This window comes from Trachemys scripta, chromosome 13 (assembly GCF_013100865.1).
Source record: "Trachemys scripta elegans isolate TJP31775 chromosome 13, CAS_Tse_1.0, whole genome shotgun sequence".
In the NCBI taxonomy this organism is placed as follows: domain Eukaryota; kingdom Metazoa; phylum Chordata; order Testudines; family Emydidae; genus Trachemys; species Trachemys scripta.
The window spans coordinates 41,355,875-41,381,252 of NC_048310.1; the positions used below are offsets into that span (position 1 = coordinate 41,355,875).

Genomic DNA, 25,378 nt, shown 5'->3' on the forward strand with positions numbered 1-25,378 from the left:
AGTTTGACAGATGGAAGCAGTATAGATTGAAAACACTGATGTCCACAGTGCATGTCTCTTTGACCAATGGAAATGTTGGGAATTAAAGGAAATAGGTGAATTTGGTGGTTTTGTATGAGGTTTGCGGGGGTGGGTTCTATGTGTCTTTTTCTTGCTTTTTCTGATGAGTACTGGTCTGATGGATAATTTTGTATGCAGCTTTCTGAGTATGAATGGGTGCAGAGACATTTAAAACATTTATGGCTCTTTATCCCAGAAAATGGGGGACGTTTCATTTTTTCAAGAGACTCACACAGAGGCTGGCAACTGAACCGATGTCTTGCTGACTGGAGAGGGGAGATTTTTCTGAGTCACGGTTGCACAAGCACGGGGGTCGCCATTCTGTTTGCGGATAGGGTGAAGCCTGATTCGATGGCTGTGCAGGAAGTTGTTTCAGGCTGTTTACTTTAGAGCAATCTCCTCTTTTTTTGATTCATGTCTATTCTCCTACTGTAGGGAAAGACCGGGTGTATTTTTTTCCAGAGCTTGGATGCTCTTTTGACAAATTGTTTGACAAGTGATATTTTAATTTTGGGGGGTGATTTTGATTTTACTCTTAATGAGAGATTCGGTAGGAATCATCTGGAACCACATCCACTGAGTGCTCAGGGATTCTCTGTGGCCTGTTTGGACTGTTTTTCTGGTTTTACTCATCACTTGTTTCATTTGCTGTCTAGTTCTATTGTCCCTACTGGGATTTCAGATCATGGTTTGGTCTGATTTGTGTTCTCTTCCTTCTGTGCCAGACCACTGTCCATACTTACATTTTAACACTCGCCTTTTACAAGATGTGCACTTTTAGCAGCCTGGGTTGCCTCAAAGAATGTTTTCCCTCCTTATAGCAATGGTGGGAGGTGGGTAAAGTTAATATTTAAATGTTTTTGTCAGCAAAACATGCAGCAGACATGTACAGGAACTGAAGAAAAAGTGAGCAGGTGCTTCCATTTGTGCATAAAGGTAGAGGAAACCAGCTGATGTCTCCTAGCAGCCTGTCTAGGGCCTGCCACAGAAACCCCCGCAGTGTGGAAGAAGCAGGGATAGCCTGTGAGGGGGATCGGGGCTGGGGTGTAGAGGGGTGTATGCTCCGGCTGGGGGAGTGGGTGATGGGGTGGGGCTGGGGATGAGAGATTTGGGTTGCACGAGGGTGCTCTGGGCTGGGACTGAGGGGTTTGGAGGGTGGGATGGGGATTGGGGCTGGGGGAAGGGGCTGGGGTGCAGGGGGGTTGAGGTCTCTGGCTGGGGGTGCAGGCTCTGTGGTGGGGTTGGAGACGAGGGGGTTGGAGTGCAGGAGGGTGCTCTGAGCTAGGATTGAGGGGTTTGGAGGGCAGGCGAGGGATCAGAGGGTTGGGACAGTGGGGGGGTGCTCAGGGGTGAAGGCTCCAGGTGGTGCTTACCTCAAGCAGCTCCATGTCCCACTTCATCTCCTAGGCAGAGGTGCGGCCAGGCACCTCGCCCGTTCGCAGGCGCTGCCCCCACAGCTCTCAGAAGCAGCAACATGCCCTCCTCTGGCTTCTACATGGAGTCATAGTTCTGCCTAGGCAGCTCCGCACACTGTCCCATCCGCAGGCAGCGCCCCTGCAGCTCCCATTGGCCGCAGTACCTTGCCAATGGGAGCTGCAGGGGCGGGGTGGCGCTTGGGGCAGAGGCAGCCTGCAGAGTCCCCTGGCTGCCCCTACACGTAGGAGCCAGAGAGAGGAGATGCTGCTACTTCCGGGAGCCATGCGGAAAGCCCCCGATCTCGCTCCTCAGCTGTGAAGTGACTCCAGGGGAGGAACTTTTACAGGCAGATGGAGAATATGCGGATGAGATTCCTCACTCTGAGGAACTTGCAATCTAAGGAATATCCGTGATTTTTTCTCAGTAACAAAGAGATCAACGGGCAGCACTGGCAAGAGCTGCCCCTTTGACAGGAATTATGGGATGGTTTTTAGTTCAGGGCCTCTTAGAATTATAATCCTAGGAAGGACTTAAAGCAGGATTGGAGTGCGCATAAGGCTGGGTGTTAAAGATGAGGGCTCATGCTGGAAAGGGGACTTTTTGGCCTGAGGACCACATCTGGGTATAGAAGTTGTACGGCGGGCCATGAATGCTCACGAAATTGGGGGTTGGGGTATGGGGGATGCTCTGGGCTGGGACTGAGGAGTTCGGAGGGTGGGAGAGAGATCGGGGCTGGGGCAAGGGGCTGGGGTGCGGGGGGGTTGAGGGCTCTGGCTAGGGGTGCAGACTCTGCGGTGGGACTGGGGATGAGGGGTTTGGGGTGCAGGAGGGGGTTCAGGGCTGGGGCAGAGGGTTGGGGCGCAGGGGGTGTGGGATGCAGGTTCTGGGGGGCACTTCCCTCAAGCAGCTCCTGGAAGCAGCAGCATGTCCCTCCTCCGGCTCCTATGCAGAGACATGGCGCTGGCCAGGCGGCTCTGCATGCTGCCCCATCCGCTGGGGCCGCCCTTGCGGCTCCCATTGGCCGCGGTTCCCAGCCAATGGGAGCTCCAGAAGGCAGCACTTGGGGCTGGTGCAGCGTGCGGAGACCCCTGCCTACCCCTACACATAGGAGTTACTAGACAACAGGGGATAGATCACTTGAAATTGCCCTGTACTGTTCTTTCCCTCTGAAGCATCTGGCACTGGTCAAAGACAGGATACTGGGCGAGATGAACCATTGATCTGACCCAGCACGGCCATTCTTATCTATATTTTAAGGCACATGTAGAGTCTTGGTGTAAATGGGTGAAAACCTTAATGACTTCAGCCAGGCTTGAATTTGGTCTCCACCCAGCATATGTGGTGTTCGTGGTGGGTATTTAGTCACCCAATTCTTCTTCTGGAAGGACTGCCTCTGCAGATTTGCGCTGGGTGGATCTGCAGAGGCCATATACCCAATGAACAACAGTTACCACTGAATAACCCATCGTTTGCATTAATGAAACTGATGTGGCTAAAGACCTATCCCACGTAAGGGGACCAAACCCAGTCTTGGTGCAATCACAATGCAATTCGATAGCTGTCTTTTCTTTTGGGAGTTCAGTCTTGAAAACTGGTGATGCCATGTATTAGTTAATAATGAATTGATGCACGTATTAATAATAAGCCGAACATTTTGCAGGTGTTCACATGGTTGCTGTGCTGTCTCTTCTGGTTGTATCCTTATGGCATCCATGAGTTGTGATTCATGAGTTGTGAAGCACTTGAAGGAGAGGAAGGTGATCAGGAACAGTCAACATGGATTCATCAAGGACAAGTCGTGCCTGACCAACCTGATTGCCTTCTATGATGAGATAACTGGCTCTATGGATATGGGGAAAGCGGTGGATGTGATATAGCTTGACTTTAGCAAAGGTTTGATATGGTCTCCCACAGTATTCTTGCCAGCAAGTTAAAGTATGGATTGGAGGAATGGACTATAAGGTGGATAGAAAGCTGGCTAGGTTGTCGGCAGCCAGTATAAAGCGGAGTGCCCCAAGTGTTGGTCTTGGGGCTGGTTTTGTTCAACATGTTTATTAATGATCTGGATGATGGGATGAATTGCACCCTCAGCAAGTTCGCAGATGACACTAAGCTGGGGGGAGAGGTAGATACGCTGGAGAGTAGGGATAGGGTCCAGAGTGACCTAGACAAATAGGAGGATTGGGCCAAAAGAAATCTGATGAGGTTCAACAAGGACAAGTGCAGAGTCCTGCACTTAGGAAGGAAGAATCCCATGCACCAGGCTGGGCACTGACTGGCTAAGCAGCAGTTCTGCAGAAAAGGACCTGGGGATAAACAGTTGACGAAAAGCTGGCTATGAGTCAGCAGTGTGCTCTTGTTGCCAAGAAGGCCAACAGCATATTGGGCTGCATTAGTAGGAGCATTACCAGCAGATCAAAGGAAGTGATGTTGAGGCCACACCTGGAATATTGCATCCAGTTTTGGTCCCCCCCTACAGAAAGGATGTGGACAAATTGGAGAGAGTCCAGCAGAGGGCAATGAAAATAATTAGGGGGCTGGAGCACATGACTTACAAGGAGAGGCTGAGGGAACTGGGGTTATTTAGTCTGCAGAAGAGAAGAGTGTCAGGGTTATCTCCCCATTCCGAACTCTGGGGTACAGATGTGGGGACCTGCATGAAAGACCCCCTAAGCTTATTTCTAGCAGCTTAGGTTAAAAACTTCCCCAAGGCAAAAATTCCCTTTCTTGTCCTGGGACGGTATTGCTCCCACCACCAAGTGATTTAGACAAAAATTCAGGGAAGGGTCATTTGGATCCCTATCCCCCCAAAACATCCCCCAAACCCCATTCACCTTCTTTCCTAGGGAGGCTTGAGAATAATATACCAACCACTTGTCTTTAATGTACGTACAGACCAGGCCCTTTATCTTTAGGACACTAAAATCAATCAGGTTCTTAAAAGAAGAACTTTATTACAAAGAAAAAAGTAAAAGAATCACACCTGCAAAATCAGGATGGAAGGTAACTTTACCGGGTAAATAAAAAGATTTAAAACACAGAGGATTCCCCTCTGACTCTGCTTCCCAGTTACAAAACAGGAATGAAATTACTTCTTAGCATAGGGAAAATTCACAAGCTAAAACAAAAGATAATCTAACGCATTTCCTTGCCTTACTTACTTTTTTTTTTTTTAATCTTAGATGAATCAATTCAGGTATGTTTTCAGGAGATGTTGTTCCTGCCTGGTCTCTCTCTCCGTCCGGAGAGGAAACAAACAAAGAGCCCAAACAAAACCTCCCCCACAGATTTGAAAGTATCTTCTTTTCTTATTGGTCCTTTTGGTCAGGTGCCAACAAGGTTATTTGAGCTTCTTAACCCCTTACAGGTAAAGTGATTTAAAACAGCTTCCCAGGAGGGATTCTATGTTACCCTTATCTCTATGTTTATGACAAAGCATGAGGGGGGATTTGATAGCAGCCTTCAACTACCCGAAGGGGGGTTCCAAAGAGGATGGAGCTCGGCTGTTCTCAGTGGTGGCAGATGACAGAACAAGAAGCAATGGTCTCAAGTTGCCGTGGGGGAGGTCCAGGTTGGATATTAGGAAACACTATTTCACTAGGAGGGTGGTGAAGCACTGGAATGGGTTATCTATAGAGGTGGTGGAATCTCCATCCTTAGAGGTTTTTAAGGCCCGGCTTGACAAATCCCTGGCTGGGATGAGTTAGTTGGTGTTGGTCCTGCTTTGAGAAGGGGGTTGGACTAGATACCTCCTGAGGTCTCTTCCAACCTTGATATTCTGATTCTATCTGCACAGGTTATATCTCATGCATCTGCAGTAGTCAAAAAAATCAATGCATTATGGGGAGACTTTCAAAGGCACTTCTGTTGATCTTTTTGCGTCTCTCCATTTTTGGGAGCCCAACAGCCCCTTTGGGTTATTTTTTCTGGGGGGGTATCTAAAATCATTGGGGATATTTTCAAAAGCACAATCTACTTACACCACTAGAAATGATGCTTTTTAAAAAAATTACACATTTCCTTTTTAAATTTACAGTAAAGCCACACAGACACAAGGGGACAAATCCATTCCTGGTGTAAGTAGGTACAACTCCATTTCAATCAGTGCAATTGCACACACTTAATCCTGGCCTAAACTTGCTGTAAAAGCTTTAGTTAATATTTAAAATCTGCTGGCGAAGCAATTCATATTGTTGTTGTTTGGCTCTTAAGTGGGTGGAATCCAGGGAAGCTGAATTCACTCCCAACAGAGAAGCTGCTTTGTGCTTAGAAAGATTCAACAATCATGTCAGTGTCATTCATGAACGTATGGGACATTGCTCTTGAGCCTTATCAGCATTATTGTACATCCTCCAGTGTAGGGAGCATGGCTCTTCGGACGCTTTTCTTTCCTCATTCAGCACAGTTGGCATCTTCAGTGGAGGACAGCGCTTCCCACAACAAGATGGCAACATTTTCCATACTTGGGTGGCTCAAGGGCTTGGCTCTCGGTCACTTGTTCAAATTCAGTGCTGGTAAATAGCAACTAAAACTTGCTACAATCTGATGGCCGGTGAGTTTGTTAAATGAATTTCTGGTCTCGACTCAGTTCCTAGTGAAACACTGTCCACTGCACAACCCGTTTCCTGGCTGCAATCACAGCACATAGGCCAAGAGTAGATGGGTTAGCAGAACTCTCCGTCTGCCCACAGAATTGGTCTCTCCAGATCAGAGTTGAGGCATGTTGGTGGAGCAGGAAACGAGGGAATCTTGCACTGCTACCTGCTCTGTTCATAACTAGTGGACTTTGATCTCCAAGGACATCTTTTACTAAGAGCTAATTTGTTGTTCTATGGAGACTTGCATTTAATGGACATGTGAAATGCTGGTCACGCCTCTGTTAATTCCCACTCGCTCTTCCCCTAGCGATGACGAGGGTTGACTTTTGCGTAGATGTCATTGTCATCTCTCTGTTTTGGCCGTATCTTCACTTCCGTGTAAACAACCTCTTCCTCTGCGTTTGTGTCCCTTTTGTGGGAGTTCAAGTCAACGTAAGTCACCTCATCAGCTGGTGGAGGAGAAGACTGCAAAGCAAGAGGAAAATGAGTGAAGACTGCTCGTTCCTGTCATGCCCATATCATACTGTTATGATGCTAGACCATCTTCCACTGACACAGGCACTGTAAAAGAGTGTGCTGACTTTTTAGGAAGCTATATTCTGATTATGAAACACCTCTAAAGTTCCTGGAGCGTATGCTGCATTATCCAGTATTTTGAGGTTTCTGGAGCTGCATAAGATTCCCCCGCCTTGAACTTCCCAGTCCCACTGCGTAGAACCAATGCTGCATTCTCTATTATCACTGAAGATCCTGTGCAATCACTAATTTATGTCTCTTTATCTTTGCTCCAAGGCTAATTAAATCTTGATTCCCCTCTGACTTTTTAAATGCCGTACCACCCTGATCCTATCCAGGACTAGTGCTGCATTTTCTGTTACTCTGACATTCTTGGAGCTGCAGTCTGTAAAAGCAGAACTGATTTCTTTATTACCTTGTATTCCTGGAGTTGATGCTCAACACCCAGTTCCCTTATGCTAGAGAGAAAAATTAAATGCGCTCTTATGATAAGCTCTCCAACTCACCGTCTCCATCTGATTCATCTCTGCCTCTGACCTGCTTTGAAGTGGTCCTGGAAAAAAAATGAAGTTGTGGCCAAGCTGGTTATTCTCTGATGACCTTTGGGTCACTTAACTGAAGGAGTTAGTTGTCAGTCTCGTTAGTTCATAGTGGAGCAGTATCTACAGCCCACACGTTCCCACCCAAGCAATTGCCTATAATTGGTGGCTTTGTTGGCAATCCAGCCAAAGGTGGAATAGACGTGGAGACTGAATCCACCTTTCACAGCTTGAGGTGCTTCCTCAGGTCAGTGAGGAGACATAGAATAGTCCTACCATTGCCCAGGCGGTATCTGTGCTTAGGTATGAGACTTCACTAACTAGGGCTGCCAATTCACCACCGCTGCTGTATGTTCGCTGGCAAAAATACCCCAAATTACTCTTTATTCAGCTAAAGGAAGGACACTAAGAAGAATCTATCAGCATCTATTGCCATTTGCCCGGTACCGGGCAAATTAGTCGAAACAATAGTTAAGAATAAAATTGTCAGACATATAGAAAAACAAACTGTTGAGCAATAGTCAACATGGTTTCTGTGAAAGGAAATCGTGTCTTACTAATCTATTAGAGTTCTTTGAAGGGGTCAACAAACATGTGGACAAGGGGGATCCAGTGGACATAGTGTACTTAGATTTCCAGAAAGCCTTTGACAAGGTCCCTCACCAAAGGCTCTCAAGTAAAGTAAGTTGTCATGGGATAAAAGGGAATGTCCTTTCATGGATTGAGAACTGGTTAAAAGACCGGGAACAAAGGGTAGGAATTAATGGTAAATTCTCAGAATGGAGAGGGGTGACTAGTGGTGTTCCCCAAAGGTCAGTCCTAGGACCAATCCTATTCAACTTATTTATAAATGATCTGGAGAAGGAGTAAACAGTGAGGTGGCAAAGTTTGCAGATGATACTAAACTGCTCAAGATAGTTAAGACCAAAGCAGACTCTGATGAACTTCAAAAAGATCTCACAAAACTAAGTGATTGGACAACAAAACGAAATTTAATGTGGAAAAATGTAAAGTAATGCACATTGGAAAAAATAACCCCAACTATACATACACTATGATGGGGGCTAATTTAGCTACAACAAGTCAGGAAAAAGATCTTGGAATCATCGTGGATAGTTCTCTGAAGATGTCCACGCAGTGTGCAGAGGCGGTCAAAAAAGCAAACAGGATGTTAGGGATCATTAAAAAGGGGATAGAGAATAAGACTGAGAATATATTATTGCCCTTATATAAATCGATGGTACACCCACATCTCGAATACTGCGTACAGATGTGGTTTCCTCATCTAAAAAAAGATATACTGGCACTAGAAAAGGTTCAGAAAAGGGCAACTAAAATGATTAGGGGTTTGGAATGGGTCCCATATGAGGAGAGATTAAAGAGGTTAGGACTCTTCAGCTTGGAAAAGGGGAGACTAAGGGGGGATATGATAGAGGTATATAAAATCATGAGTGATGGGATAAGGAAAAGTTATTTACTTATTTACTTATTCCCATAATACAAGAACTAGGGGTCACCAAATGAAATTAATAGGCAGCAGGTTTAAAACAAATACAAGGAAGCTCTTCTTCACGCAGCGCACAATCAACTTGTGGAACTCCTTACCTGAGGAGGTTGTGAAGGCTAGGACTATAACAGCTTTTAAAAGAGAACTGGATAAATTCATGGTGGTTAAGTCCATTAATGGCTATTAGCCAGGATGGGTAAGGAATGGTGTCCCTAGCCTCTGTTTGTCAGAGGATGGAGATGGATGGCAGGAGAGAGATCACTTGATCATTACCTGTTAGGTTCACTCCCTCTGGGGCACCTGGCATTGGCCACTGTCGGTAGACAGGATACTGGGCTGGATGGACCTTTGGTCTGACCCGGTACAGCCTTTCTTATGTTCTTATGTTATCCTATGAGCTCCCCTCATGCAGAAATTGCTTACATTTATTGTCCAAGTAAATCTTACCTTTGGAGCACTGTCTCCATCTCCACAAAAGGATACCGAGCACCAGCAAGAAGAGAAGTGTCCCAGCCACAGCTCCAGGAACAATGTAAGAGCTCATTGGCCTTTGGTCATGTGCTGTTGAAAGAAACCTTAATTAGCTGCTGTCCTACTAGATGGGGCTACAGAGGCAGGGCAAGTTGAGTTATTACACTCCCATCACCACTAGTTCTAGGGAAAGACAACATAAGTTGGGTCAGGCATTACCACCTCTACAGGAGTCCTACTGGATAGGGGAGGGGAAGATGCTGTGAGCTAGGTCACTAGACCCCCACCACCACCTGAGGAGTCCTGCGGCAGAACAGCCGAAGGAGAAAAGGCAAACTGGGTCACTGCTCCACCACTACTGGAAGAATGATAACTGACACCAACCTGGTGGATTCATTTGTCAGAAGATGGTATTTGCAATGGGCTAATCAGTTAGGATAAAGTAAGGAGTAGCTTACACCCTCACCCAGAATCAAACTGGAACCTGTGCTGAGGTTCAACAAGATTTCCCTCATTTAAAAAAAAGACACTATTCTACAGTTATGGTCCAAAACACTGCAGCTTACAATAGTGGTGCTGCCGTGAGTGGGTTTTTAGGGCTGTCCTCTAGACATGTCTTGTTTTTGTCCAAGACTGAAAGCAGAATCAGCAATACACCGAAAGGCATTTCCATCCCGCTCAAAATTGGGAAATACTGGAAATCTTCTTACGCGAGAGCCTGTCATGGTGAAACTGACTGTTTAATACGGGCGAGAAGAGCTTCTGAACCTGGAGGTGCTTCTCCGAACCTCTGAACCCTTTGTGATTCACCCATCACCGAGTGGCTCAGAGAATTCTGGTGGGCAGCAATGCTGTGCTGCTGTCGGCTGGGGGGGGGGGGGGGGGGGGGGGTTGCAAGTACTTGGATGACAAAAAAAAAAAAAAAGATGGGCAGGATCTGGAAAACCACCGGGAATCACTGACTTCTCACTGCAAATCTCTCCATAGCTTTGCCTTCCCCTTCTGTTTGCCAGCAACTCCTGTCCCATCAATATCACCCCATGCAAAGTATTAGCATCAACTCTTCCTTTCCTAGTCCTTATTCTTCCCTAGGAAATAGAGTGAAGATCTGAGAGGACAATGCTGCTGTTTACCATGGATGGTCACTCTGGTTCCATTTCCATCGCCATTTTTACCAAAGTCACATCTGTAAAGCCCGGAGTCGTTCCTATTGATTTTGATCAAGGTGAGAGAGGCCAGGCCCTTTGAGGAATCTAGAGCTGTTGTGACAATGCCTGTTTCATTCTTCAGCTCTTTCTCGTGTCCATCAGCCCCCTTCTTATACCATGTAACACTGTACGTGGTGCTGGAGTCTTTCACCACCTTGAATCTACACTCTACAGTGAGCTTTTCTCCTTCCGATCCATTTATTACAGCAGGTGTCTGATTCACCAGCAGGTCAACAGCTGCAGAGAGAGAAGCACAAGTGACTGTACCTTGGTGCAGGAACATTTCAGTTGACTGGTGTATGTATATATATTAAATGTCATGGATAAAGATGACTGGGCAAGATCTCCAATTGGAGGAAGCAAGATTGCTACTGTGGGTGGAGGGTGTTTCTGCAGGGCTCTGCCAGTAATTTGTTCTTATTTGTTTGCTTTTGGTTCCTCTTTACTCAAGAAGCACGTGGAGATTCTTGGGTGCCTTGTGTTTCGGTCTGGCTAGAATTACAGGTCTTTCGTAGAAAATAGGTTCTTTTTTCCACACTCAGAGGCTCGGGAGGAGTTCTTGCTACAGCCCTCGTACCTGGGGTGGGGGTAATTTTCAGAAACTTTCTGTGACAGCTGCTTTCAGGGTTTCTTCCTATCCCAGTTGTGAAGTTCCAGAGCCTTTACTGGTGTAAATCAGCATCACTCCCTTGGTATCAGCTGAGGATTTGGCTCACGGATCTGATGTGAAGGACACTATTTGCAAGCAGGGCTTGCCAGTGTAGGACATTCATTGAAATGTTCTCGAATGCTCTGGTCCTGCTATTTCAACCCAATTTACTCACCATCATCCAAAACAAACTGCACTATGCTGGAAATTCTTCCCGGTTCTGGTTGTGGATCTAAGTTTTGTTTTAATTTTTAGGCAGAGGGAAGCTTGTCCTCGCAGCTAATGACTCACGTGATCAAAAGAAATCCTGACCCCTTGCTTCCTACAGCATCAAGAGCTCAGAACAAAGGGGAAGATCTGCCAGTGTCCCTCTGGCCCCGTCCCTTCTTGTTCATGCTCTTTACTTAAAAAAAAAATTAGACCTCACGTTTGAATATGGAGCTCTGATATCCATGGAAAAACAATACCTTCCTGCAAGCAAAGAAGGATTGTATTAGGCATTGTAATAAATTCTTCCTCTTAAGATGGCCCCAATGGTTCGTAGACATAGCTCATAATGCCTCATTATGGATCCACTTAGAACAGAAACCCCCGTTCTACTGTGGTGTTTAAGGTCCATGTATCGCAGATATTCACAGGAACGATCACTGGAAATTGATGCTACCCAAAGAATCTAGCAGCCAGACTAAAATGTCGTCCATTGACATATGAAGAGTCAATACTCTTGGGCATTTCAGCCCTGCTAATTGGAGTCAAATCAATGATGGGGAAGCAGGGGATAGAGAAGAGTCCTCTGTTCCCATACCAAGTTCCTCCCCCCACCCCCATGATCATTTTAAAACCTTTAAGGAGCTGCAGGGTTGGCAATTCCTCCAGATGAGACATTGGTTAGTCAATAGCAACCCAATGCAGAAGAAGCCCTGGTATATGCAGACTTATAAGAGTAATAGGGCAGCATGCCAAGCCCACGACATCTATACAGCCTTATTTAATGAAAGCCAATTGCAAATATTCAGAAATGCTTCAACAGAGCTGGAGTCAGGAATTCCCCCACCAGCACCACAATGACAAAATTATTATGTAGATTATGGGTCTGTTGAACAGTGACAGGTGAGAAGCCAGAAAATTTAATATTCTAGTAACATGAGAATTCTGAATAGACAGTAATAGAATAAGCTGGTTTCTCATGATCACTATTCAAATGCTAGTACTTACCCATAAGGTGGGTGAGGTAACATCTTTTATTGGGACAACTTGAGAGAGACAAGGTTTCGAACTTACTCAGAGCTCTTCTTCTTCAGCTTTGGGGAAACCTAGCCTTTGTCTACATTACCACTTGTGCTGGTGAAGCTTATGTCAGTCAGGGGGGTGGTTTTTTCATGACTGACAAAAGTTTTACCGGCAAACGTGTTAGTGTGGACAGCACCATGTCCGCAGGAGAGCTTCTCCTGCCGACAGAGCTAACACCGCTCGTTGGCACAGGATAGGGGCTGGAACTAGGAGTGCCTGCTCTGGTATAGAGCGGTGCCCCCAGGACTCTCCCTGGAGACTCTTTGCCTTATCAGTTCTTATTGCCCCAGCTCGGTCACGCCTGCAAGTTCAGTCCCCTTCTGGGGTAACAAAGTCCAGCAAATGGCCCTCTGCGGGGTCCTCAGCCCTTTAAATTCCAGCCCTGTGCTTGGGCGTCTAAATAAACTTCTCCCCTTCTCAGGGCTTTGGCCACCCTGACCCAGGCCCACCCACTATTCCGGGTCCTAAGCCAGGACTCTACAAATAGCAGCCACGTGCTGCTTCCTGTCATAGTTGCTGCTGTTGTTCCCTGGGCTGCTTCCCATGTAGTCCCTTCCTCTTCACCCTTATCTCAGGGCTGAACTTCTTAACTCCTCTTTTTCCTTACCAAATGCCAATGCCACCAGAACCCGTCTTCTGTTCTCCCTTGAGCTTCGTCAAGGAGCACCCTTCCTTACTCCTCTGGTCCCTGCCAGGAACTGACCTGCTCAGGCCCAGCAGTTCCTTTAACTGAGCCTGCTGTGCTCTGATTGGCTGCTACCCTGCAGCCTTTCTAGGCAGGTCTGGAGGACCCACCTTCTCTGCTCCTTTTATGGAGCCTGGTACACACACTCACCCACCTTGTCTCTCTAACATCCAGGGCCCCACATGGCTACAACAACACTCCATAATTTACACACTGCCTATCTCTGAGATAACACTGCATCTCCCTGTCCTAGACTAGGAAGTAGCTGTGGGGTTTCAATGACCATGTGGGAAGTGTGAGTCAGTGGTGACCACAGTGTACTATCCTGACTATGCAGATCAGAGGAGATAATGCTGCTGTTTACCCTGGATCGTCACTCTGGTTCCATTCCCACGGCCATTTTTACCGAAGTCACATCTGTAGAACCCAGAATCACTCACGCTGGCTTTAATCAAGGTGAGAGAAGCCAGGCCCATTGAGAAATCTAGAGTTGTTGTGACTGAGCCCGTTTCGTTTTTCAGCTCCTTCTCGTCTCCATCGGTCCCGTTTTTATACCATCTAACAGAGTACTTGGTGCTGGGTTTCTCCAGGGCCCTGAATCTACATTCTATGGTCAGCGCTTTCCCTTCCTCTTCCTTGACACAGGCAGGGCTCTGATTCACCAGCAGGTCAACAGCTGCAGAGAGAGAAATACAAGTGACTTCACCTTGATGCAGAAACATGTCAATCAGCTGAATGGGAGAATGGCAATGAGGAAATTAAAACTGGTTGACGTTGGAAAGATGCTCAAGGACAGTTACTGAGCCTGGAGTGTGGGATGGGATTCGGGTCCTTGGAACTTTGAGGTTTGTGCACTCTATCAGCTGCTTCAGTAGAACAGAGGAGACAAAGGAACTGCGCATTGAGAACCCAACTCCATTTCTTTTGTGTTAGAGTTTCAGACAAATTGTCCTCAGACTAATGTGTCTGGAAACAACCTCAAATTTGCATGTACAAACAAATCATCTCATTTCTGTTCATGCATTAAACCTGCCCCATGCTGACATTTCCAGCTGTGACTCAGAACTATCACAGGTGAATATTGGCATGCCGGGCGTCAGAGCATTTACCAGGCACACCCTGATCTTGTGCTAGACAAGACAGACAGAAGCTGGGAGAGGAAATATTATCTCCTTTTAGGAGGCACAGGGAGACGAAATGACTTGCCTGAGGTCATACAGGCAGTCTGTGACGGTCAGAAATAAAATGAAAACCTCCTAAGGGTACGTCTATACCCAGCCGCTAGTTCGGCGGCTGGCAATCAAACTTCTGGGTTCGACTTATCGTGTCTTGTCTGGACGCGATAAGTCGAACCCGGAAGTGCTTGCCGTCGACTGCGGTACTCCAGCTCGGCGAGAGGAGTACCGCGGAGTCAACGGGGGAGCCTGCCTGCCGCGTGTGGACCGAGGTAAGATCGAACTAAGGTACTTCGAACTTCAGCTACATTATTCACGTAGCTGAAGTTGCGTACCTTAGTTCGATTTGGGGGGTTAGTGTAGACCAAGCCTAACTCCCAGTCTCCACCTCTAACCACTACCATATACTGCCTTTCTGCACTGCCTCTGCTGTTCCCATCTGCCACAGGGTGGCCTGCCCCCTGGGCTGGAGAGCCTGGGCTAAGCTAACCCTGATTACAGGATAAGTCCCACCGGAGAGGAATCAGGTGCTTCCACTACAAAAGAAGCAGGAAGCTGCTGAGAAGGGGGCAAGCCCATGAAATTGTGGCCACGTGTGTGGATACTGCAGCGAGTGAGACGACTCCTGCAGGGTTCTGAGCCAGCAGGGGAGAAGCTCAAGAAGCAGGAGAAAGCGAGGAAAGCTCTCCAGGCGGGGAGGCCTGGGAGAGACTGCCCAGGCTCAGTGGGAAAGGCCTGTGGAGGAGGACAACACCAGGTAGGAGGTGCTGGGAAGCAGGAAGACAGTCCCTCGGGGAGGTAGGGCTGTGCCCAGCTGAAACTGGGATGAAGACTGGTGAGTTTGTGTTCTGTTTTTGAAAGAGTCTGCGTTTTGGATTATCAGGAGCGAGATGCTGCACTGGGGCCTAGAGGGCCAATATGCCCCTGGGGACTCGATTTATTGGACTACAGGTGGTGATGGTTTGAATTACCTTTAAACCGAGTGAGTTGTTAAAGGGCCCTGACGGGGGGAAACAGGCTTGAGCCCCGCTGCCCATGGCTGAAGCCCTCGGGCTTTGGTCCCAGGCCCCAGCAAGTCTAGGCCAGCCCTAGCAACTCCATGAAAATGGGGTCGTGACCCACTTTGGGGTCCTCTACCACAGTTTGAGAACCACTAAACCAGGGGTCTCAAAGTCCCGGCCCGCAGTCCATCTGCAGCCTGAGAATCTCCCCACTGCGGCCGGTCCATGGAGGAGAGACGTAGGCAGACACGCTGCCAGTAATGTCTGCTGTCAGCACTGCTCCCCATGGCTCCCATTGGCTGGGGGAGAGACCATCATTAGTTGCCGGGCAGAGTCAGCCATGGAGGCAGCATCATTTTTTCCACAACGAATATAAACAAGTCAATATACCGAACACAACTATCTGATGCCCACCTTGCTCCAATCCTGAAGGTTTCAACTGCTCAGTCACTGAGGCCAAACATCAACAAACTGACTGAACTGAAGCATTGCCAGGTGTCTGGCAAACACTAAAAACTCTCTGGCAGGTGAAATATTGTATAAAGTTGTTTGACAGTTTTAATATTTCTAAGAAATTCAAATAAAAAAATACAATATAAAAGTTTACTTTTCTGAACACCATCTTCAGTGACATTATTGGCCTGCTGGGAAGATTTGAGGACTGGCCCTGGCCCTAAGGTAAATTGAATTTGAGACCTCTGCACTAAACCATCCAAGACCGATCCTCTCCAGCCTCCTTTTGAAAACCTCCAGTGAAGGAGCTTCCACAACCTCCCGAGGTGTCTGTTCCATGCTCAGAATTAGGAAGTTTTTTCTGAGATTTAATCTAAATCTGCTGTGCTGTAGTTTGAACCTATTGCCTCTTGTCCTGCCCTCTGTGGCAAGAGAGAACAACTTTTCTCCATCTTTTTTGTGGCACCGTTCAAGGATTTGAAGATCGCTACCATGTCCCCCGCCTTAATCTTCTCTTTTTCCAGCCATTGCTCATATGGCTGCATTCCATCCCTTTGATCATCTTTGTCGCTCGCCTCTGGATCCATTCCAGCTTTTCTACATACTTTCCATACAGGGATGTACTTGATGATGGATGAAGATGTTCTCACAGAAAAAGAAGCAACTCTTTAGCCATAAGATCGGTTTAGCTCCGGGTGCAGATGGACATTGGGGGCTGCTTCTTATCCCATCCAGTGCAGTGGTGAGTTAGGTTCATCACCCTCCTTAATGTTCTTATGACAGGTCTGAGTCCTGGGAGATTCTGAACACCCCTCTTCAGGGGCATTTGGGGGCAATTTTCAAAAGTGCCTACGTGACTTAGGAGCCTAAGTCCTGTTGGCAAAAGTGACTGATTTCAATGGCAGTTAGGTGCTGAGGTGCTTTTGAAAATCCCAACTACAACTTTTGGTGCCTAAATTCCTTTAAAAATCTGGCCCTGAATGCCTAAATTCCCTTTGAAAATCGGAGGCTCCTAAATCACTTGGGTACTTTGAACTATATTCCCTTCAGTTCCTCACAGGCTGGAGCCATATTTTTATGGGATCTATACTGTACACACCTGAGAATTCATACCTGCTTTTGCCAGCTACAGTCGTTCATTCTCTGACCTTTAGGCTGCCATTCATTCTCTCTCACACCATGAAGAGCGGATAGGAAAATACTGGTACTTACGAGTGATGGTCACTTGGGTTCCGGCTCCTGACGCAGACCAGTTCCTCGTTGTGCTCCCCACCTCACACACGTAGGTTCCTGTATCGGTTACATTCACGTTCTTCAGAGTGAACAAAGCAAAACCCTTTTCCAAAGCCAGGGCTGCTGGGCCCCCGCCTCTTTCGCTCATCAGCTCCTTCTTCGTTCCCCCAGTTCCGCTATGTTTATACCATTTCACATACAAGGTCTTGTGGTTTTTCAATACCGTGAATCTACACTCCATGGTGAGATCTGACCCTTCTGACGCATGGATATCGGCTGGGGTGTGAGTCACCATCAGCTTGGGAATTTCTGCAGGAGAGAAACAGAGACGATTGTACCTTGATGCAGGAGAATTTCAGTGGCAATGGCTGGTGACTGGGGATGTATTAAAAGAAATGTCTCCCCCTCCAGTATTTTGTGTTCTTTTCCCAGCCTGGCCATTTAACATCCCCTGCTTCTCAGAGGTTAAAGAGTAGCAGCCGTGTTAGTCTGTATCCGCAAAAAGAAGAACAGGAGTACTTGTGGCACCTTAGAGACTAACAAGTTTATTAGAGCATAAGCTTTCGTGGACTACAGCCCACTTCTTCGGATGCATATATGCATCCGAAGTTTAGTTGAGTTTAGTACTTGTGGGCAGGCGTGGAGCACCCTCAGCTCCCACTGAAGGTGGAGCTGAAGACACTCAATACCTTCCAGGAGATGTGAGCTCTTGTTCTCACTCGCTCGCCCCCATTTCCCCAAGAAGATCAGGTAGGAAACTCTCAGGCACTTACTCTCAATGGTCACTTCGGTTCCTAGTCCATTCCCAGAGAGGTTCCTTGCTGTGATCCCCACCTCACACACGTAGGTTCCTGTATTAGATGAATTCGTATTCTTCAAAGTGAGAGAGGCAAACCCATTGTCCAAATGCAGGGTTCTGATCACATCGCTGTCATTCACCAGCTCTTTCTTTAGTCCCTCAGTCCCATAGTTATACCATCGCACATACATGGTGCTGTGGTTACTGACTGTCTTGAATGTACAATTCATGGTAAGTTCTGTGCCTTCTAAACCACTGACACTGGTTGGGGTTTGATTCACCATCAGGTCGGTAATTTCTGCAAAAAGAGAAACACAGATGATGGCACCTTCATTGAGAAATAGTTCAATGTGCCACCAGACAAGGCCAGATGTATAAAATGAATCTCTCCAGTCCTGTCGTTTAGTGTCCTTTTCCAAACCTGCCTATTATAGTTTCCCCTGCTTGTTAAGAGTTTAAACTGATCTTTCGTTTGGCCCCATATAGAGCTGTTTCGTGCATGTCAAGACTTTTCTGCTCTGTTTAATGAACAGGTAACCCCAGAAGCTTCAGTCTAGACAAACCCCCTCCAGCAATGTGACTTCTTACCCGAACCTTGTGTATGCCTGACACGCCTGCCAAATTCCTTACATTCAAACCCTTCTTGAGACCTATTTCCCTCCACCAGCCCAATGCAGGGCAAGAGAGAGGGTGGCCAATTCTCCTTTGTTACAGAAAAATGGGATTCCCTGAAGGACATGCAATGGGCAGTTCTGAGAAGTGATGCACTTCTGCTGGCAATGGCAGGGGAGTGAGGATCAGGGTGCAACCGTTATTCTGGGCAGGGCTGTGCTTACAGCATAGCGAGAGAGTGTCAGCAAGTCTTTAGCACTGGTTTTACTGGTGGAAATTTCAGCAGCTCCAGGGCTAAGCGGCAGCTGAGCAGGGGTTTTGAGGATCTCCATGGCCCCCAGATGTTGGATTTAAGGGCCTAAAGCCCTGTGTGGATTTAGTCCTTTAATCTCTCTGTGTCTCACTTCCCAATCTACTGTTAGGACGTCTGCCCGTTCTCCCCCTTTTGTCTGTCTTGTCTGTTTAGAGTGTAAATTCTTTGGCTCAGGGGCTCTCGCACTATGTCCATGTACAGTAGAGCTGATTGCAAATGTTCTGGCAAAACTTACCTTAGACTGAAAATGCCAATGCGCTGAAGAGAACTGATTCACCAAATCTACTACAGATTTGACTCCACTTTCGTCAAAACACACACCGGTTTCTGTTGGTGTTCCAAGATCCACAAGGTTCAAAAAAGAACTAGATAAGTGCCTGGAGGATGGTCCATCAATGGCTATTAGCCAGGATGGGCAGGGATGGGGATGCCAGAGGCTGGGAATGAGCGACAGGGGATGGATCACTGGATGATGCCTGTTCCGTTCATTCCCTCTGGGGCACCTGGCACTGGCCACTGTCAGAAGACAGGATACTGGGCTAGATGGACCTTTGGTCTCACCCAGTCTGGCCGTTCTTATGTTCTTGTGTCCCGCGAGCCCCAGCTCGGGGAGTCGGGAGTCGAGTCTTGGGGCTCTTGTTGTCTGCTTGGCTCCCTGCTCAAGCCAGGGCTCTTGGCGCTTCCAGTGTCCCTGCCATGGAGCTGGAAGCCTGGAAGTTCCAGGACCAGCTCCCAAGGGTGCAGCTCTGGGGTAGCTTCGCCATGCAGACTGCCCCAGGCTGGAGATCCCAGGTCCTCTAGAGTTCTGGGCCAGTGACTCCCCAGGTTGCTCTACTTGTAACTAGCCTCTTGGACTCTGGATTTTTCACACCCCTGAGCAACGTAGTTATGCCGACATAGATCTGTAGTGTAGACCAGTTCTATGTTTCCAGGAGCTGAAGAAGAGCTCTGCATAAGCTTGAAAGCTTGTCTCTCTCACCGACAGAAGTTGGTCCAATAGAAGATATTCCCTCACCCACCTTGTCTCTCAAGTTGCGTGTGAGGGCTCACAGGCTTAGCCAATTAGAAACCTCCCCTCACATCCCATCTCAAAACAGTTTTTGAATATCTGGGGCTTGACCCTGCATTCCTTGTGCAGACAAAACCCCCACAGAAATCAGTGGAATGCAGGATCAGGACCATTGTACGTACCACAGAATGTCCCCCAGTTTTCCCCACAGCTCTGCCCTTTACACTGTGTGCTGCTCCATCTCCCCCAGCACCACCAGCCCCAGCTCTCTGGAACCAGGGTCGGCTCTGGCTTTTTGGCAGCCCCCAGCAAAAAAAAAAAAAAAACCTGCGGCACGGCCGGAGCGCGGGTGCAGGGGACCCGGCTAGTGGGGCGGGGAGGGAGCGGGCGGGAGAGAGAGAGAAGGGGGGCGCTGCCACGTGGCCCCTCCCGTCGCAGCCTGCCGGGAGGGCTCCGCTCCAGTCGGCGGGGAGGGAAGGATGAGGACTGCCCTGCCTGGCTTGCTGCAGGGCGCTCCCGTCCCCCACGCCGCCGCCCCCTACAGGGCGGCTGGAGCGGAACAACAACATCAACAAAAAGCGGCCATGCCGCCCTAGGATTGGGCAGAATGCTGCCTCGTTCAATCTGCCGCCCCAAGCACCAGCTTGCTCAGCTGGTGCCTGGAGCCAGCCCTGTCTGGAACCAGCCAGTGTCCTGAGCTCCCCCGGAAGGGTTTTGTAGAACAGAGAAGGAAATGCTGGTACTTACCATCGATGGTCACTTGGGTTCCAGTCCCAGGAGATGTCCCATATTTGCTCCCAACCCCACATATGTAGGTTCCAGAATCCATGACATCGGCTTTCTTCACAGTGAGGGAAAGAGACCTCTTTTCTGTATCTGCTGATAATATGGTTCGATCTATTACATTGTTCACCTTTGCTGTTACATTTTTTCTGGTTTTACTCCAATCACCAAACCACTTGATAGAGTTATTGCTTGAGTTGAATGTACACTCGATGGTGAACTCTGACCCTTCCATTGCACGGATAGAAGGGGGTGTCTGATTCACCACAATGACAGCAGCAGTATTTTCTGCAGCTCCTGAAACACAAAGTTCAGTGTCACTATTTGAAATTATTGCAATGGAGGAAGAATTAAATCAAACAAAATTGTTTGCAAATGATCCACTGCAGAATGTTTCCATTTCTCTACAAGGAAGCCAAGTGCCCGAGCAGGAACTCTCTGCTGAAGGTCACGGTATGAAGTTCAGAGCGGTGAGTGTGGAGGGCTCAGACTGGGCAATTTGCACAGGCCCTATGGCATTGTTAGCCGGCCTGTCCCACTGGCTCCAGCCTGCCATACGGGCTCCAGGGGGCCTCTCCCTAAGTGCCAGCAAGAGCACTGCCTGGCTCCTAGGGCTCTAGAGAGAAGCCCAGATGCAGGGAATTGGGCCTCATGGTGGAACATCTGCTTCCGGGAGGCAAATCTCAACAGCAATGGGCCAAACAGAGACTCAGGGGGGTGGGGGGATTCAAAGAAGGGAGATAGAGATGGAGACATGAGACAAAAGGAATGTGGAGAGGGGAGAAGAGAGGAAAAGAGAGAGCTGGGAGTGGAAAAGAAAGGATGGGAGAGAGGGAAAGAGAGTGTGTGCAAAGCAGAGGAGAGGGATAGAAATATGTAAGGGGCCTAAGGAAAGAGGAAGTAAAATAGACAAAGAAAAAGGAAATGAGGTGAGGAAGAAAGTCTGAGATGGAAGGAAAGGACATTTCACATTATTATTTATTCCCTTTGCACCCAGAATCCTCAACCACTCGTAGAGCCCCACTGTTTTAGGCCCAGTACATACATACTGTAAGAGACCGTCCCTGCCTGAGGAGCTCACTGTCTAAACAAGGAGTGGGAGAAGAAAGACACAGAGGGGGAGTCTACATAGTCCCTATGCACGGGGGCGCCACCAGCCTGTTCCTGGTGTGGGGGCTGTGGGGGGGCCAGACAGAAAATTGGGGGACTGTGCCCCCCCCCCCCGCCACAAGGCCCTGTCCCTCTCGTTGGCCCTGCCTCCTGGCCAGGTCAGAGGCAGGAATTGGGCAGTGTGGGGCGCTGGCTGTTCGCAGCCAGTAAGAGCTGCCCAGGTGGGGGATCTGACTCCAGGGCCAGCAGAGTCCTTGGGGAGCAGCGACTGTGGGGCCGGGGCCCAGGACCCTGGGCTGGAGCAGGTCAGTCTGGTCTGCTGAGGGGAGCTCCGAACCCTCCCCCTGCCCTGGGCAGTGTGCCCTGGCGAGCAAGGACACGGCCAGGGGCTGCTCTCAGGCCCCCCGGTCCCTCACTCAGGCTTACTTCTCTTCTGCTGCTGGAGCTGGGTGCCTGGCCAGCAGCCACTGCTCTCTCCACTCTGCCTTCAGAGCTGGGCAGCTGGAAAGCAGCAGAAGCCACAGGGGAACTAAGGCACTTTTCGAGGTGGCTACAGCCCCTGAAACACCCCCTCAGTGCAGCCCCTGCCTATGCATTAGACCACACTGCTTCCCCCTAATTATTATTATTTATTATTAGGCAGTACTGCTAACGAGCACAGCACTCTGCAGAACAAAGACCAGGACGATGCATTCTTGTCTTGTAGTGCTGATTAAATACTCCGCCTCTTCCCCAGGGCCCCCACTCCTACTCCGCCCCAACCCCGCCTCTTCCCACCTCAGCCCCACCCCCACTCCCCTGAAGACTCCAGAAGCAGTCAGGCCTGCACTCACTGGTAAGTGGAGTGACCCGGCCCCAGCCTGCTCCGCTCCCCTGGCTCCCAGCCGCACCACCGGTGAGTGCTGGGGGCGGTTCCCCACTGCAACCCCAGTACCCTTTCCGGCCTTTAACAAGACTTGCAGCCTGGGGGGTTTCTAGGCCAGAGCTCCCCATGGGGGTCCTGCATGCGGCCCCACTCGCAGCCCTGGTGTGGGTCCACTCCTAGCCTCATCCCCAGCCGCAGCCCCAGAGTCAGCCCCCAACTCCCAGCCCTGCTCCTGGCTGCGGCCCCGGTCCGAGCCATGGGTCCACTCCCAGCCACGGCCCCAGCCATAGCTCTGACCCTGGCCTCAGCTCCCAGCCCCGACTGCAGCTCGGCTCTCTGCTCCCAGCTGCGGCTCCCAACCACGGTTCCTGGAGAGGGTGCAGACACGTTCCATTACGGGTAAGGGTGGGAATGATGGAAAAAGTTTGGGGACCCGCCTAAGGGCACTGGCAGGGGAAGTGGGATGGGAACCCTGGAGTTAGCTGCAAAAGGGGGCTGGGCAAGGTGGAATCGTTCACAATGGGGCTACTCAGCACGAGCGGGGGGGGGGGGCAGAATCTAGGGTGATCATAAAATAGCTTCTTTACCAGCTTTGTGGCCAAAATCTCCACAGACTTGTTCCCACAGACGTCAGTGGAGTTCTGCCAGCCGTGAATTCAGATCAGTCCATTGTTTTTAATCTATGGCCAGGTCTGTGCTAGAAAAGCTTTGCTACTCTAACTACACCGGCAAACCCTCCTAGAGGAGACACCGCTCATAGCAGGGGGCAAAGTGCTCTTGCTAGTACAGCTTCCACCAGCTCCTTCAGCAAAATAAGCTACACTGGCCACAGTACTTTCTGGTTGGTAGAGCATCTACACTGGGCCTTTTGCTGATACAGAACGTCTTCATAAAAATCACACCTCTCAGTGACAGTGCTGTACCGGCAGGAGTTTCGAGTGTGCACCTGGCATAAGAAGAAAATGCTGTAAATTCATTTTCAATGATGATGCTCTGATCAAAACCAACAACACAGTCGTTACCTCTCTACGCCCTTTAATTCCACAGAAAGATTTGTTCCAGTTCCTCCCGTCTGCCCCCGAAACACTCGCTTCTCTGAAAGAGCCAAACCCCACAAACTCACCCAGCCACGGAGACAGGAGAAGTGGCCAAAGCAGAGAGAGCCTTTCCAGCCGGGTTCTCATGTTCCTTCGAGAACCTTTCCGTGGCAGCGCTGTCAGGGGCCCTAATTGAGGAGGTGTCAGATCTGCTGCTAAAACAGCCGGTGCTCTTAGTTCTTGCAGCTCATTGACTGAGATAACCCCAGAGCCATTGTTGCACTCTCTCTCCAGGTCCCCTTTCCGCGCTGTCCCTTACAAACTCTCCTCTGCTCGATGGTATTTTTATCTGCTGATTCATTGTTCCACATGTCAGTTTCCTGCCAGCATCCCCTGCCCACTTCCCTAGGGTTTTCTCACATTCTGTCTCCCTGAATGTTCTCAGATCACACAGTGAATTTAAAATTATTGCCGTTGAATTAATTTTTAAAACTTCCTCTCTTCTCTATCAAACTCTACACTAACCCGGCCTTCTCAGAGTTTGAAAGTATCAGACCAGCAATGTCCATGGCCCTGAATCTCCCTTGGCAAGGTCTGAGTCATTTCTATTCCAGTTGTATCCTCTCAGAGGGGGCGTGGATCAGGGTCCAGAATAACAATTATACTATGTAAAATACAGGTGTCATTCCCAAAGAGCGGTGCAGTGGGGTTGTAGTGCAAAGAGTGAGCAAAATGGAGGGGCCGTTTTAACTTTGCTTTGGAAAATCTCATCAGGTTCTATTCCCTTCTGCAAAACTAAACCCAAACCCAGCCATGGGTCACACCTGAGTCCTATTTTATCTGAGCCCCCCCAGATCAGGAAGGGTTTGGGTGGGCAGTTCTGCTGTTGGCCCTTCAGTCCCTCACACTGACATGCTGCCTGCATATGGAAGGCCTGGGTAGCTGCAGAATTAAATCCATGGTTAAGAATGAAAATCCCTGATACATGCCGCCACATCTAGGAGATGTTAGACCCAGGTGCACAGATGTCCCTTCACACAAAATGATGCAACTTAACTCTGCACAGGAAATGACACACACCTGGCAATCTAAGTTTAAAAAGAAGAGTGTGTTTTACTTAACCAGAAGAGCAGTGCAGTGTCCATTGGTAATAAGCAATGCCCCAATGGAGGGTAAGCAAAGCATGGGGTCACCCCTGTGAAGGGAGGAGGAGAGCAGCTGTACCTGGTGTAATAAGGAATGTCCCTGGCGATCATGTTTGGGAAGAAGGCAACACCATTGGCCATACATGTCTAGGTGTGAGCAATGCAACAGGTCTCAGCTGTCACAATGGAGGCAATGAAGTATGTCACACCTGCCAAGAGGAAGGCAATGCAGATGGGCAAAAGGAAATATCACGGTACTTCAGACAAACTAAGGCGAGATCTACACTAGTGGCTGTATTCCGTGTCTAGGCGTGTGGTTGAGGCATCACCCGCCATTGTCCCCCCAGAAGCAAGTGTGCGCAGGCAAACAGAGAGTGAGGGAGCTAGGCCACCTGAGGGGTGCGGTGGTCATGCCTCCTGCTGTGGCCAGGCCCCGTTCCCATGCCAACTGGCAGCATGGACGGGGGTAAAGGGAGTATACCAGGTCTTGAGTCTCTTGAGTTTCAATAGTCCTCCAGTCCCACAATGCACTGAATCCTTTTCTGCCTGGTCCTTCCCCAATCTATAAAGGGCCATGTCACCCGTTTTCACCAGTAGGCATGAACTGCTCTGACCACATCAGAACAGCTTTCTGCTGCACTCTTACTATCCACTTACAAAGAGGAGCTGCACAGAACAGGGGTGGAGTTTGGGGGTTAGGTCCAGGAAGGGGAAGTGGACACTAGTTATCTGAGGAAAAAGTTAGTCCCAGCAGTCCGCTCTCCCTTGGAAGATGACAAAATTCTCCTCTCCCTGTCCCTGGGGTCTGGCTTCTCCCCGCACTGAGCCATGCTGCACAAGGACGGAAATGAGGGTGCGTAAGGAAGCCGGTCTGGCAGCTGGATAAACACAGTGCGATGTCCCT

General features: G+C 48.9%; 1 protein-coding gene across 2 annotated transcripts; it reads right to left on the minus strand.

Moving 5' to 3' along the window:
• Nucleotides 1-5,481: 5,481 nt before the first annotated feature.
• LOC117886712 (titin-like) lies at nt 5,482-23,666 on the minus strand. Of its 2 annotated transcripts, XM_034788744.1 has the most exons (9): nt 23,416-23,666; nt 20,282-20,614; nt 17,575-17,898; nt 16,781-17,110; nt 13,304-13,615; nt 10,241-10,552; nt 9,084-9,197; nt 7,097-7,143; nt 5,482-6,539 (listed from the first exon to the last, which is right to left on the minus strand). In XM_034788744.1, exons 1-9 carry the CDS (start codon nt 23,474-23,476, stop codon nt 6,378-6,380), a joined length of 1,995 nt encoding a protein of 664 aa, XP_034644635.1. In that variant the 5' UTR covers nt 23,477-23,666; the 3' UTR covers nt 5,482-6,377. The 2 variants fall into 2 exon arrangements, with proteins under 2 accessions (XP_034644635.1, XP_034644636.1); XM_034788745.1 differs by lacking the exon at nt 10,241-10,552.
• Nucleotides 23,667-25,378: the final 1,712 nt, after the last annotated feature.